The sequence below is a fragment of the Globicephala melas genome, chromosome 1, assembly GCF_963455315.2.
Source record: "Globicephala melas chromosome 1, mGloMel1.2, whole genome shotgun sequence".
In the NCBI taxonomy this organism is placed as follows: domain Eukaryota; kingdom Metazoa; phylum Chordata; class Mammalia; order Artiodactyla; family Delphinidae; genus Globicephala; species Globicephala melas.
In genome coordinates, this window is record NC_083314.1 from 149,545,719 (window position 1) to 149,560,347 (window position 14,629).

General features: G+C 53.6%; 1 protein-coding gene across 2 annotated transcripts; it reads left to right on the forward strand.

Annotated features, from left to right (window-relative positions):
• Window positions 1-5,076: 5,076 nt before the first annotated feature.
• On the forward strand, window positions 5,077-13,761 carry MOB3C (MOB kinase activator 3C). Of its 2 annotated transcripts, XM_030870046.3 has the most exons (4): window positions 5,077-5,216; window positions 8,816-9,284; window positions 11,353-11,555; window positions 11,880-13,761. In XM_030870046.3, exons 2-4 carry the CDS (start codon window positions 8,867-8,869, stop codon window positions 11,907-11,909), a joined length of 651 nt encoding a protein of 216 aa, XP_030725906.1. In that variant the 5' UTR covers window positions 5,077-5,216; window positions 8,816-8,866; the 3' UTR covers window positions 11,910-13,761. The 2 variants fall into 2 exon arrangements, with proteins under 2 accessions (XP_030725906.1, XP_060161875.1); XM_060305892.1 differs by lacking the exon at window positions 5,077-5,216 and having other exon boundaries at window positions 6,816-9,284.
• The last annotated feature ends 868 nt before the right edge of the window (window positions 13,762-14,629 follow it).

Below are 14,629 nucleotides of genomic sequence, written 5' to 3' on the forward strand. Positions count from 1 at the left end.
GGATTTTACCAGTTTTTGTATGTACTCATTTTTCATTTTTCTCCTTTTGTATATAAGTCTATGAAATTTTATCACATGCATAGGTTTGTCAGGATACAGAACTGTCAGGATACAGAACTGTCACCCACAAAGTCCTCTGTGCGATCTCTTTTTTAAAATTTATTTTATTGAAGTATAGTTGATTTACAATGTTGTGTTAATTTCTACTGTACAGCAAAGTGATCCACATATATATATATACATATATATATATATATATGTATATATGTTCTTTTTCATAGTCTTTTCCATTATGGTTTATGTGCTATGTCTTTATAGTTGCATGCACCTTGGCAACTCTACCTTCTGGCAACCACTGATCTGCTCTCCATCACTATCATTTTGTTATTTTGAGAATTTATATAAATGAAATCATATAGTATATTACCTTTTAAGGTTGAATTTTTTCACTCAGCATAATGCCCTTGAAACCATCCAAGTTGTTACAAATATCAATAGTTGATTTGTTTTTATTGCTGAGTAATTTTCCATATGGTCACTTTTAACTAATAGGTGTCCCCTCATCTCTTTTGTTTTCTTGCTATTTATTTATTGAGAATCTAACCTAAGAATTTTCCTCATTCTGGATTTTGCTGATTTCATCCCCAGTGTCATTTCACTTGTTCCTCTATTCCCAGTCCTTTATATAACTGATAGTTAGATTTCCAGGCCTAGTCAGAATCAGATGGTTCTCTGTAAGGAACCTCCATCCCTACTGGCAACTCTGAGGCATATGTTACTGAATACACTTGGAGAAAGGATACTGCGGAGGAAGGAAGAAAATGCCATAGGGACTGGAGCAGTCTGAAGAGGCTTGCCTGTAGGAGAAGGGCTATGAACTGGGGTGGTGCTCCAGGCAGGCAGCTTCAGAGGCTGAATGTGAGGCACCACTGTGGCAGAGGAGCGGTTAGGGTTGGACAGAACGTCCTGTGCAGGCTTCGTGGTGGGTTCTATGGAAGTCTGAGCCTGGGACACTGGTGAACCTCCCCCCACCCGACTATCACCTCCACTCATGGGACACTTCTGAGCTGAGAACAAACCCAAGTGATTGGAGGGCGTGCACCTGGGGGAGGGGGCAGTGCCTAGCAGGGCCATGTTGGGGGTCAGGTCGGGGGGCTGTGAAATTGTCCTAAGGCCCTTATGCACCCCAGGTTTCCACCACAGCCTCTAGAGGTCTCCTTGCCTCCAACTCGAGAGGTGGATGGGGAGCTGAGAGGGAGGAGGACCTTGGAGCATGGGCAAGGTTCTCAAGGTCAAGAGGGCACTCCTGCTCTTCAGAGGGACTGAAACCCTTTGAAGCCCATGTCACAGGGGGGCTGTGCCATTTTCGCTTGCACACTTCCCTCCGGAGAAGTGAGTGTAGCCATCCAGGCTGCATGGTTGGAGAGCTCTGATGTGCCAAGTGTCTCCTCGTGTTATCATGGTCTCTGCCCCGTGCCCTCCAGGACCAGAGAAATAAGTGCAGTCCCTCTTCTACACAAAAGCCTGCAGGGTGCTTGAAGGCAGTACCCCTAGAAAGACTGGCTGCAGACTTCTGCTGCTTATGAGGACTAGCACATCTGATCCTCACAGCTCTTCCATGGGAGGCTTATTATTACTATTGTTGTTGTTGTTTCTTTGTTTTGTTTTGTTTTGTTTTGTTTTGCCATGCCACTCGGCATGTGGGATCTTAGTTCCCCGACCAGGGATCGAACCCATGCCCCCTGCAGTGGACACGTGGAGTCTTAACCACTAGACCCCCAGGGAAGTCCCAGTTGTTGTTGTTTCTGTATTACAGAAGCGGAGATAGGCTCAGAGAGGTCCCACAGAATTTTGATGTACATACTTCTCAACCTTGTCTTCCCCTGTCACATTCCCTTGAAACTTGTCTTCTTCAAGCTAAAGGAAGTCCAACCTTAATTCCTCTTACTGCCATGAGGGTGTCCTTTGCTTTTCCTCAGTGTGCCAGGATGGAAGACCCAGGATAGGAGATCCTACCTTCTGGGCAGGGAGGGGCAGAAACTGAAATAGAAACCTTTTCTTGGGAGAGTGAGGAGAAGGTGGGCCCCATCAGACTACAGGAGAAGCCTGTAGTCTGGTGGGGTGAGCTGGGACTACTGTTGCTCATTCTGGGAGAAGTTTGGGATTGGGGGGCCTTTCCTGGCATGGGAGGGGCTAGGGAGTTCGCAGGGAGAGGTCACTCTGTATCAGTGGAGTCACTGGGTACAGGCCCACAGAGGCAGGAGCAGGAAGCTGGTCTTGATAAGGCACTTGGAATGGTATGGCTGGAAGATGCTTTTGTGGTACAGATGGGGAAAAGTGAGGCCCAGAGAGGGGCAGAGGCTTTCCCAGAGACACAGAGCAGGGCAGGAGCCCAGGTCTGGACACCACTCCACTGCCACTTGGCTCTCCCATCAAGGAGCCTGGGCTGTGCAGTGGGAGAGGGTACATCTTCAACTAGGTCCTTGACGACTCCTGCCAAGCTTCAGAGATGGCCTTATATGAACACTTATCATACTCAGGACACAGTGTCAGGGAACAGTGCCTGTCCTGTGTAGGTAGGCAGTGCTGTGGTATTACAGCATGCCATCAGAGAGGGTAGGAGTAACCCAAGGACACACAGCTAATACATGGTAAAGCCTGGACCTTGTTCTCCAAGGTCTGGGTCTTCTCAGCCCCAACAGAGCCTCCTGGAAGAACACAGTCTCTCTAGCCCAGACTGAGAGTCATAGGAAGGGGGTACAGGATGTTTGTGGGATCTGGGCTATCTCTGGCTTCTCCCAACCCTTCCACCTGCCTCCCATCCCACATGCCAGCCTGTCAGCTTGTATTGAGGCAGACACCCAGGGGCTCTGTTGATAAGCTGGGAACTCCTGAAGTTTCTTCAAAATGGATCATCTAAATTTCCCACAGTGTAAGATTCCATGCTTTTCACTCTTCAGCAAGCAAACTCCTGCTTATCTTATAAAACCCAGCTCAGAGGTACAGCAAATGACGATGTACAAAGCCACAGAGGGAGTCACATCACATTCCAAAGAATCTTACAGTCCATGATCTCTGACCACAATGAAATACCATTAGAAGTCAACAAGAAATATAAACCTCCCATAGGTTGAGAAACTAAAAAACACACTTCTAGATCATCCATGGGTTAAAGAGGAAATGACAATGAAATTATGAAATATTTAGAACTGAATGATAAGGAAAGCACAAGCAGTTTCTACTTCCTTTGTGAAGTCAAAGTCCCTGGGCCCACGTGCTGAGTATCTTCCGCTGCCCCTCCAGATGCACTCCAACCTCCTCCTCCAAGCTCTAGGTCCCAGGAGGCTGACCTCTATGGGCTGCATCAACTGGTTCCCTTGCCCTTGGCTTCTGGTAGGATTTGGCCAATGGGGAAATCTTGCCAGAAATCAGAGGGAGGGAAGTGGGGTCCCTTTTACCCCCAGTCTTTTGCAGTATGATTGCTGTGGGCTGGGTATGTCCCTCAAGCTCGGGCCACAGCTCTGGTCAGTAATGCCATCCTCATGGCTCCCACTTTTACCCCTCCCTCCAGCTCAGGATAGACAGCAAAGGGCTACTAGTCCTTTGGTGATATGCTATCCCTGTGGTTTCCTTACACCCTGACTATACTTGTAAACACTGCTTTCTTTAAACTCTCCTCAAAGCACCCACTTTGGGTATTCCATGTGTTTCACGCCGATAACTCCACACTTACCAAGTGCTCGCTGTCAGTCCATAACCGTGTTCTCACAACTGGATGACTAAGCTCGGACCTCGTGTTATCTCTGTGTGTTGACCCCCCAGCTGACCTGTCAGCACCTGAGGCCAGCAACTGGGTCAGCTCCGTCTCCTGATCCCCTGCTCTCAGTGCACAGCCATGCTGAATAAAGGGTATTAATTACGATATCAAATAAATGAAGGACTAGGTTTGAATTCCTTCTGCATACACTAGAGCATGCAAATGTTGGCCTATAGAGGATCTGGGGCTGAGTTAAGACTCAGACACCAAAAAAAAAGAGAGCTTTAGACTGGGATAAAAATAGGTATTCAACAAAAGAAAGAATCTTCAGTTCTATGAGCTAAGATGTTTAAGGATCCAGTGTGTTCTCATGCCATCCAGCAAGCAGAAGATCCAGACACAAGGGGAGCCCAGTGGGGCTTCTGTGCCATGTAAATGCCCATCTCCTGCCTCGAGCTCTCCCTTATCCCTGCCTGCTCACCTCTCATACCCCTCCAAGGTGACTTCTGTAGCCCATCTGTCTGCCTTGGCTCTCCCACCCTAGAAGGCCTCGAACCTTCCCTACCACCCTAGGGCAGAGCCAGCCAACTGGTCCCTGGGCCTGGGGCGCACCGTGTGCATTTTGTGCTGCTGCAGAATATTTGTCTGCCCTCAGGGGAAGAACCCAAGTAGAAAGTAGCAAAAGCAAATCAGGTCTTGAAGTCTTTGGATTTGGCTGGAAGAAAGTAAGGAAAGAAGCTATCCCAAAGTGGGAACAGCTGGAACAAAAATGTGGTGGGGGAAATGGGGTGACTTCCGCCCAGGAGTGAGGACCATCTGCCCAGCCTAAGTCAAGACCCCAGCCCTGGTGGGGGAGTTGAAAGTCTGTGATTTGAGCACTCTTGAGGGCCAGTCCTTTCAGTGCTGGGGTAAGGGACTCAGCTCATTGTACGCAAGGCATTCATTCATTAAGTGCCTGCTATGTGCCAGGCACTATGCCAGGAGCTGAGGGTATGGGAGTGCATAGTGATCTCCAGCTCAGGGACACACGAGACACAGAAGATTCTAGGAGGGCAAGGAAACCACCATTATCCAGCTCCAGACAGAAGCTGGGCTTGTCCCCATTTTACAGTCGAAGAAGTTGAGGCTGCCTCCTTGGCCCTCCTGAGAGGGCCAGCTCTTAGTCCTTTGCCCCTGGGAAGCTGGGGGAGCGATACAGACTCTCCGGAAAGGCGGGGGTATTGGGGTTGGGGGGGTCCCCTCTCCCCGCCCCTTCCCCGCCCCCTGGCCGCAGCGTGGCCGGGCAGGGAGGGCCGGGGCGGAGTTGGCGTCGCCTTGGGGCGGGAGGGCGACGCGGGCTCGGCAGGCAGACGGGCGAGAGGACCGGCGCGGCCGGCGACGAGCAAAAGGAGGGGACCGCCTGCTGGGGATGTGACCTCGCGGCCAGAGTGGACTCGCGCTAGCCCACCCGGCGGACCCCGTGAGTGCCCCTCGCGCCCCGCCGCGCACACGGCCCAGCCTCGTTTCCACTTTCATTTCTCCGGCCGTCCCGGCGTGGCACCGTCCCGAGGCGACCTGTGCCCGAGCAGGCTGGCCACAGCCCTCGGTCCGTGTCCGAAGCTCTGAGCTGGAAAGTCGGGGCTGGGGTTGAGGCGAGTCGGTTGAGTAGGGCGTGTCTTCGGAGGCGGAAATTTCAGGCCTGCTCCTCTGGGTCCTACGACCCGTCTGTCCTGGCGTCTGGGCTGGGGAGGCAGGGGCGTCAGGGGTCCTGGGAGAGGCCGAGGAGTGGTCGTAGGTGGCCAAGCGCCGCGGGGAAGAGCTGGGAGTCCTCGCCTCTACTTTTCTCTTGGATCTCAGCCCTCAGCCCTCCCGCCTGCCCCCACCCCCAACACACCAACACACACCACACACACACACACACACACACACACCAACACACACACACACCACACATACACCACACACACACCAACACACGCACACAACACACACACCAACACACACACACACCCCACATGCACACACACCACACACACATTAACACACACACACCAACACACACACACACCACACATACACCACATGCACACACACCACACACACACCACACACACATTAACACACACACACACAACACACACCACGCACACAACACACACACCAACACACACAACACACACAACACACACACACACACACCTGCACTACTCTAGGCTGGATTCTGGCTTCAGACTGGGGCCAAGATCCTGGGTCAGGCCTGGGGGAGTGGCAGGTGTGGCTGAGCATCAGAAGCAGGCAGGGCCCCTCTGTGGTCTTCATTTGGGAAACCAAGATGCTCACCCAGGGAGCAAGCCATCACTAGCCACTTTAGGAGTGAAGGGACATCCAGAGTTAGGAAACGGGGGCCAAGAGGGGGAATGGCCATGGTTCGGAAGTTCAGGGAGGGGACAGAGATTCTGTGAGAGTTAGAAACTCAGTAAAGGGATGGGAGTGGGAAGTGAAGACAGACAAGTGGCACGGATACAAGGGCATCTATCCATCCTCCCACCCCCAAGCTTTCATTTTCCTGGGGAAAGACCCGGGCCTTGAAATTGTGCAGCAGGAAGGTGGGACTCTAGCTCACTGGTTAGGACACCAAAGTTGCTGTGGGGTGTGGGGAAGGCTCGGTGTGCTGGGGGAACAGGAATTAGGTTGGTCTAGTTGATGGGAAGATGCTTCCCCTTTCCCTTCACTCCCCTCCTTTCCCCTTATCTCCACCAGACCAGCGACCAGGCAGTGCAGGAAAATGGCCCTTTACTAGTTGTCATGCCCCACCTTATCCCAGTGTCCAGTTTTGCCATTGGAGATCCCCTGCCTATAACTTGCTGTGTGAATGCAGTCTCCTCAAGTCCCCTTACTGGGCCTCAGTTTCCCCATCCATACAAGAAGTGGGTTGGGCCAGTTGATTTCTCAGGGCTATTTCAATCCTATGATTCTTGATTTTGAGCTTTCCTTAAAGCCTGAGCATCCGCTATGTGCCAGGCCCTGACCGAGGCTGGGGGGTGGGGCTGGTGGGGGACCAAATGGCCAAAGAGTAATCTCCACCTAAGGACAAAGAGATCTGGGTTCAGTAGAGGGGCTGTGGGAGGAGGTAGCATTCAACCTGACAGTGTGAGTCAAGCCAAGGGACCAGTGTAAGAAAACACACAGAAGCAGGAGTTGGGGGCATGTTCAGGGATCAGGAAGAAGCCCAGGGTAGTTTCTGTAGGGAAGTGAGGCAGGAAAGCTAGGGTGAGGTGTTGAATGCCAGGGTGAGGGACTGTTGGTAGCTGTCACTGAGGGGGGCTGTGCAAAGGTGGAGAGCCCAGGGACCCAACCTAATTGCAGTGTGAATGATTTTGGAAGGTCCTGCCCCAAGCAGAGTTTAGAATGCAGGCTGCAATTCAAGCATGGAAATCTCCTCTTGGATCAGGAAGTCCCACACTGGGAACTTCTTTGGGTGAGAAGTTGAGGGGTGGGGGATGGATGACCTGCCACATCTTTGAGGTTTTTTCAAGAGGACAAGATCTTGCTGGGAGACCTGCCCCTACTCTCCAAACTCCTCTCATTTTACTTGACTTCCCCTTCATGGCCTGTGTGTTGCGTGTTTTAGACTTCTCCACTAGCTTGACTTGTCTGACATGATGACCCACATGTACCTTTGGTTACATCCAATTGTCACCTTGTTCCCACCCTCCCTTCCCCAAACCTGTCCCAGTATTTCTAGAGATGTGAGAAAGGAAAATACTCCAGTGTCAGCTCTGAGGTCAAGGCCAGGCTTTGTGGCTGTATTCAAGCCTCAGTCTAGGGTTAGAGTCCAGGACTCAAATTGACCAGGGTCAGGGCCAGGTCACAGTTCAGCCTGCAGCCCAAAAGCTCAGTGTTTAGCCTACACTTAGCCTTAGTGCTCAGTCTGGGGTCAGGATCAGTGCTCATGTGGCTAAATTCCAGTGGGTACTTGGCTCTGCATTTCCCAAGAGCTCACACACTCACAGGGGAGATGAGGTGACTACCCTGGAAGTCCCAGGAACTTGGCCTGTGACTGACGGAGGAAGTTGCATGGCCCAATCCATGCCTGCTGTAGGGGTCACCCAGCAGTGGTGGATGAGACTAGAACCCAGGTCTCCAGCCTCAAAGCCTGGGGCTCTTATCACCGTCCCCAAAGTCTGTTTGGAGACTGAGATCCTTCAATTCTAAGAGGCAAAGCAAATCCTTCTGAATTCTGGATGGGCCCAGCTGGGTGATTTGACTGCATTTTCCTACCTTCCAGTGCCGGGCACATAGTATGTGCTATAGGAATGTCTACTGAATGTCAGGTGCAGTGGGAGGGGCCGCCGGCTGTTCTGGTTTGTGTTTCAGGCTGGAGGAGGCTAGCTTGGGAGGAAGGATCTCCAGCCACTGCTGGAGGAAGTGGTGCCCTTCTGGACCTGCCACCTCCCCCTCCCTCCAGTGCCTGCAGCCACACTCAGAGGCCACCCAGCTGGCCATACGAGAGCGCTTTCCTTTCAGGGTAATAAAAGGAAAGTACATTTTTGGTAGAAAAGTCCCTTGTGCTCCCTGGGAATCCCCGGTGGCCGGATGGACTGCGGGATATCTCAGAGGAAGCCGAGGGTGGGGGCTCTCCCCCTAGCCCCAGGACAATGCAGGCCGGCTCTCCCACGCTTTACCAACTAGCCCATGGGATCCCCAGAGGTCATCTTGTCCAGGCCTCTGCCTCCTGCAGGGGCCTCTGCCTGCAGGAAGCCTCTGCCAGCTCTCTAATGGTTCACAGCAAGTCTGAGGAGCACCTGTCTGGAGCCCAGGCCCAGCCCTCTCTGAGACACAATGAAAGTGGAGAGGAAACTAAACAAGATGGGAGGGCTGTGGACGCTTGGCAGGGGGAGCTAGGGTATCTGGAAATAGGGCAGGATGCTGGACTGTGGGGATGAGGAGGATTTAGATTCCAGGCAGAGAATTCCAGGCCAAAAGCCGAGAGGTGGGAGGGAAATGATGTGTTGGGAAGTCAAGCCCATTTGGTAAGGACCTGACCACCATGCTCCCCCATGCCCTTGGCCCTGGCAGGGCATCCGCAGGGCCTGCCCCTGGACCCCTGGCCCTCGGCCTATCCTGGCCATGGCGCTGTGCCTGAAGCAGGTGTTCGCCAAAGACAAGACGTTCAGGCCGCGGAAGCGCTTCGAGCCGGGCACACAGCGCTTTGAGCTGTATAAGAAGGCGCAGGCGTCGCTCAAGTCGGGTCTGGACCTGCGCAGTGTGGTGAGGCTGCCACCGGGCGAGAACATCGACGACTGGATCGCCGTGCACGTGGTGGACTTCTTCAACCGCATCAACCTCATCTACGGTACCATGGCCGAGCGCTGCAGCGAGATCAGCTGCCCGGTCATGGCCGGCGGGCCCCGCTACGAGTACCGCTGGCAGGACGAGCGCCAGTACCGGCGGCCGGCCAAGCTCTCGGCGCCTCGCTACATGGCATTGCTCATGGACTGGATTGAGGGCCTCATCAACGACGAGGATGTCTTTCCCACGCGCGTGGGTGAGTGCCGCCTGGCAGGCAGGTCAGGCCTGGCTAGGGAGGAAGGGAGCCAGCGGGGCCCATCGCGCAGATGAGGCATTTAGCTTGATACAGCCATGTTGTAGAAGAGGAAACGGAGGCTCAGGGAGATCGTGTCTGCTCAAGATTGAGCATCTTGAGCTAGGGCTGCCTGGCTCCCAGTTTGGGGCCTCTTTTTGTCTGAAGCTTGAGTGTCCCTCCAGGGAACACCCTGGCAAGACCACTGTGATTCTCAAAACCTTCCAGAACAAGTGCCTCAAGGTGCTCCTAGCAGGTCGCCCGCCCTGCTTGGGCTGATCTGACTTGCAGCCTCCTGGGAGTCCCCTCTGACTCCTGGCCCCAGGAAAGGGAAAGGGGTGGGGCCCCATGGGGGCCAGACGGTATGTCCTCCTCAGTGGGCTCTGAAGGCAGAATTTTCCCTGTCAAGCCCAATCCATGGAGCCTTTTCTTTTCTCAGCTGGGCAGCCTGGGCAGGTGAGGGTGGGGAGAGGAGATGAATGATGTCATCCTGGTCCGGCTTCCCCACCCAAGGGCAGCAAGACACGGTATTGGCTCAGGAGCTGAGCAGGCATGACCCTGTGTTCATCACAGCAGCCGCGCCCCACCTGGCCTCCTGTTCATCTGTGTTAAGGCTATGGGAATCAGAGATGGGCGGGGCAGGGTGGTCAGGCCCGGAGGGGAGAAGTCTGAATGCTGAGGGCCTTGAGTCACAAATCAGTGCCCACGCCCCTCCACAGTCAGTGGCCTTCCATTTCCTGCACTATCAGGTCCAACATGGGTATCTTCACTTCACATGAGAGGAAACAGGCCGAGAGAGGGAGAGTGCACCGAATCAGGAGGGACTCAGAACCAGCTCAGGTCTCTTGAGGCCCAGGGCCCCACATCTAGATGGACAGGACAAGTCTGAGGGACCTCGGCTGGGCCTGGAAGGGCTCACAGGGAGACAGGGCTCAGCCCCACCCGAGAGCAGTGAGGAAGGGGAAGGGCCTCATGGAGTGGGGAGAGTCAGTGTGGGCCTGCGTCTGACCGCTTGTTCCCTTCTAGCCTTCACCCCCAGGCCTGTGCGATCCCAGGTGCCTGTGCCTTAATTCTGGGATGGCTCTGCCACCGCAGAGAAGAGAGAGTAGCCCCCAAGATCTCCACCGTGAGCATGGGGGACTGTACAGAAATTGTGCCTTTTTCACAGGTCCTGGACCTTGTCTCTGGCAGGGTCTGTGGCATTTATCCGAGGGGTGCTGCAGTGCAGTGCAAAGAGGGCTTGAATCCTGCCTCCAGTCTGTATTAATTAATAGTTGTGTGGCCTTGGGCAAGTGGTTCCACATTTATGCACCTCTGTTTTATCAGATCTAGAATGGCTGCCATACCCATTATCATACCAGGCTAAAGGTGCAAAGGACCCAGCACAGGGCCTGGCTCACAGATGGAAGGTTCTTGTGAGTCTTATTGACTATTTGAAGGACTGAGAGATATACGAACTTGTTCATGAAGATTTAGTAATTCTCAGGATTGGCGTCTGGGGCCTGCCGTGTGAATGTTGCGAAGGGGAAGGAGTCGGTAGGGCTGGAGAGGCAAGTCAGGATCAGATCATGAAAGGCCTTGAGCAGGCGCCATGCTGGGAAGTTAGGACTCAATCCTGAAGGCCCATATTCTTAAAAATGGACCCCAGATATTGATGAACTCTCCTTGGAATTGCATCCAAGGGTGTTGTGTGCGAGCACCTACAGATGCGCATGTTTCTGGGGAGAGTTTTGGCATAACTTCTATTATAGTCTAAGAAGGGTTGGTCAGTGACCCAACAAAGTAGCAGAGTCCTGTTCAGGGTGATGGGAAAATCAGAAGATGATTTGTATTTCAGCAGAGGAGAGGCACAGTGCTTCATTAAAAAGGGAAGTATGGGAGAAAGCAAACCTTGATCTCTGTTTCCCACAGGGAAGTGTGCTAGGGAAGAGGCCATCTTGGGCAGAGGCTGCCTGTGTCGGGGAGGGCAGGGTTGGGCAGAGTTTCATCATCAGATTGCTGATGCCCCATATCTGCCCATCCCGCCCCCTAGGAGTTCCCTTCCCCAAGAACTTCCAGCAGGTCTGCACCAAGATCCTGACCCGCCTCTTCCGCGTCTTTGTGCATGTCTACATCCACCACTTCGACAGCATTCTCAGCATGGGGGCCGAGGCGCACGTCAACACCTGTTACAAGCACTTCTATTACTTCATCCGTGAGTTCAGCCTGGTGGACCAGCGGGAGCTGGAGCCACTGGTGAGGCCAAGCCCCTACTGCCCTCCCCCACCAGGGCTAGCCTCTGAGTTTTCAGATCCGAAGGCTACCTGCTTTAAGAAAATCCAATATCCAAGTGGATATGTTAGGGGACCGCAATTCATTTAACAATGGATTTTGTACTTTAATAGCGACTTCATTCAAGTATCAGTTTACAAACACAGATCTGCAGCCTGGAGTTGGGAGGCGGTGGTGGCGGGAAGGGGCCAGGCTCAGGCAGAAGAGTAGCCAGGCCCTGTGGTTTGGAAACGGGCTGCCTGGCAGGTTGAGCTCTGACTGACCCCTCCCCACCTTGTGTCTCTGCAGAGGGAGATGACAGAGCGGATCTGTCACTGAGCCCAGACCTGGACCTTGTTGCCCATCAGATGGACCATCTGAACACAGAGTGGCCAGGGAGGGGACCCTCAGAAGTCTGGTAGCAGAGGGACCTGAAGGCCCTGGGGCCCCTCCACACACCCAAAGCCCCTGGACTTCTGGTTCTCAGGAGTCTGCCCACATGTCCCCCTGACTGTTTGTGAGTGGAGTAGGGAAGAGCTTAAAGGTGGGCAGACAGGTAAAAAGGAGCAGCTAAACCCTTAGCATGAAGTCTAGTCTGCTCTGACACTTGACCCTTCCACGGTGGTTGCCAGGCCTGTTTGGGGAACGTGGATGTGGCTGAAGTGACGGCAAGAAAGATGCAAGAGCATGAGCAGCCTGTGAGTGGACACGGATGACACGTGTGTATCGGTGTGTACGTGTATGATTTTGACTGTGGGGTGTGTCTGTGAGAGCTACGTGCCTTAGACTGTTCCTGGCACATAGTAGGCCCTCCATAAATGTTAGGTAAATTGATGGATGGATGGAAGGGAAGGAAGGAAGGAAGTAGGGATTAGGGCCATCGGACCATGACCACTTAGGAATGATGACGAGTCAGTCTCCCCATTTGGTGTGTCTGACTGTGTGTGTAAGTGCACGAACTGTGGTGGTAGATGTGGCTCCATGTTTGAATCTTCCAGGCTACCATCTTCCATCAGCATGAGCTCTGGGGAGCCACTGATGGGGGGAGGTAGGAAGGGGGGCCCTGCCCTGACTAAAATCCTGGCCCACCATAGGTTCTGATTTGCTCAGCTAGAGATGCCCAGGAGCTGTCATTTCCCCCATCCCTCTGCCTCCAGAAGGCCTGATTATAGATAGCCTCATGGGCGTCAGGGGTGATTCTTCATGTCCACAAAGATCCCCAGTCTTTAAATCAGGAATCATACACTCCAGTCTAGCTTCCTGAATCTCCAGATGTGGTTGTGAGGATCTGAAGCCCAGCACAAGATCATCCTCCAGCCCACAAAGCTAGTGAGCTTGAATTGGGAAGCTCCGGAGCCTTATCTCCCACCTGAGACATTGAGGACCACATAGCTGTGAATGGACTCTTCCAGGCTTGGAGAGCCCCCATCCTGCAAGTGCCTGCCTCCTTCCCAACCATCCCTGAAATATTCCAGCTGGTTGGATCTCAGAGCATAGCTGTCCACAGAGACACTGGCCATGCCCAGCCCTGCGCCCAGACCCACAGGTGGGGAAACTGAGGCAGGGACAAGGCCCTCCTCTCCTGGAGACTCCAGGCTGGGGGGCCAGGATGGAGAGCCAGAAGGAATCTGAGGATCATCCAGTCTCACTCAGAATCATCCACGTACATGGGAGGAAACTGAAGCCAGAGGAGAGGCGGGAGAAGCTGTCCAAGGCCTCCCAGCAAAGCTTTTGTGGAGCTGGAGTGGAAACCAGGGGTTCTGACTCCCACCCCTGGCCTGTGGATTGCTACACAGGGAGATGAGATGCACTCCAAAGGAGGGAGCTTCTCTCCAGGATACAACTGTTCCTGCTTTGAGCAAGGATTTCTAGTCTGATGCCAGAGTACCCCACCACCCCTGTGGTCTGCTGGGGTTGTCTGCTGAGCCAAAACTCCAAAATCATGCCCCTCTCCATGGCCCCGCAGCTGCCAGATCTCTGGGGAAGCAGATGGGGCTCCTGGGTCCAGCCAGCTGGACCTGGGACAGCTGCCTCCAGAGAAGTTCCCGAGGGAAGCACTGGCCCAGCAGCTTTGCCAGAAGCTCTGGTGTGAGGGGGGTGGTGGCGGGTGGTGTCAAAGGTTCTGCCAAGGAGGACTGTGGATTGGAAGATGGAGTCTAGGCTATGGCCAGTACTGATTATGCGGCAGGGGGCGGGGGATGTATTTTTTTGTGAAACAGAGGGAAATTTTATTGTTGTTATTTTTGGTAAAATAAAGGAGGCAAACTAAAGGCCCTGGTGGGAAGCTGTGGTCTGGGTGCCACATGGCTCCTGGGAAGGCTGTGGAAGGAACTGGGCCAGAATGGGGCAGGGAGGGCTTTTTGTCCTGAGATCCTGGGCCATGTGGAGGGCTGGCTGATGTGGTCATGTCTGGCCCAGCTCTCCAGGGTGGGGTCACCAAGGTTTTCCCAGGGCTCTGAGAATCCTAGGCCCAGAATTCCTGGGCTAGGCTAGGAACCTCAGAGTGGGGAGGGCTTCGGGGAACTCAGTCTCTTGGGAAAGTCTTTCCTTGTTTTAGCTCAGGTCACCTGGCACTGGCTACTCTCACTCCACCCCCTTAATCTGGGTGGTTTATTGGAGCTAATGGGTTAAGGTACAGGGCAGAAATACAGCCCTAACTGTAATCACAGCAGAGGAAACACTTCTCAAAAGAAGGCTGTCTGTCGGGTGCTGGCTAGAGCTCCAAGTGGTGGCAAGACATGGGGCTGACTCCTGAGCTTCTTCCCCAGGAGACACCTGACACTCTTAGCTCAGGTCTTGCCATCAGTCCACTGCCCCTTACCCTCAACTGCCCAGCCAAGAGTTGAAAACCAGCTTGGTTCTTAAGAGTCAGCAGAGGCCCACCTAGAGCTCTTCCTTCTACCCGAGGAGACAGCCTGGCTTTGTGCAGTGCCTCTCCTGGGAGACAGAGACCTGGGTTCCAGTCCCAGCCCAGCCCCCAAGGTACTCTGGCATGTACTGCATGATCAGGTGTGGGAGTGAGGGACTTAGATCTCTAAGCGCCTTCATTACAGTCTGTG

Excerpts from the sequence above, each read along its gene's own strand:
- MOB3C (XM_030870046.3), top strand. The coding sequence starts at position 8,867 with ATGGCGCTGTGCCTGAAGCAGGTGTTCGCCAAAGACAAGACGTTCAGG. Across the intron at positions 9,285-11,352 it reads TGTCTTTCCCACGCGCGTGG|GAGTTCCCTTCCCCAAGAAC; the intron begins GTGAGTGCCGCC and ends CCCGCCCCCTAG. Across the intron at positions 11,556-11,879 it reads AGCGGGAGCTGGAGCCACTG|AGGGAGATGACAGAGCGGAT; the intron begins GTGAGGCCAAGC and ends GTGTCTCTGCAG.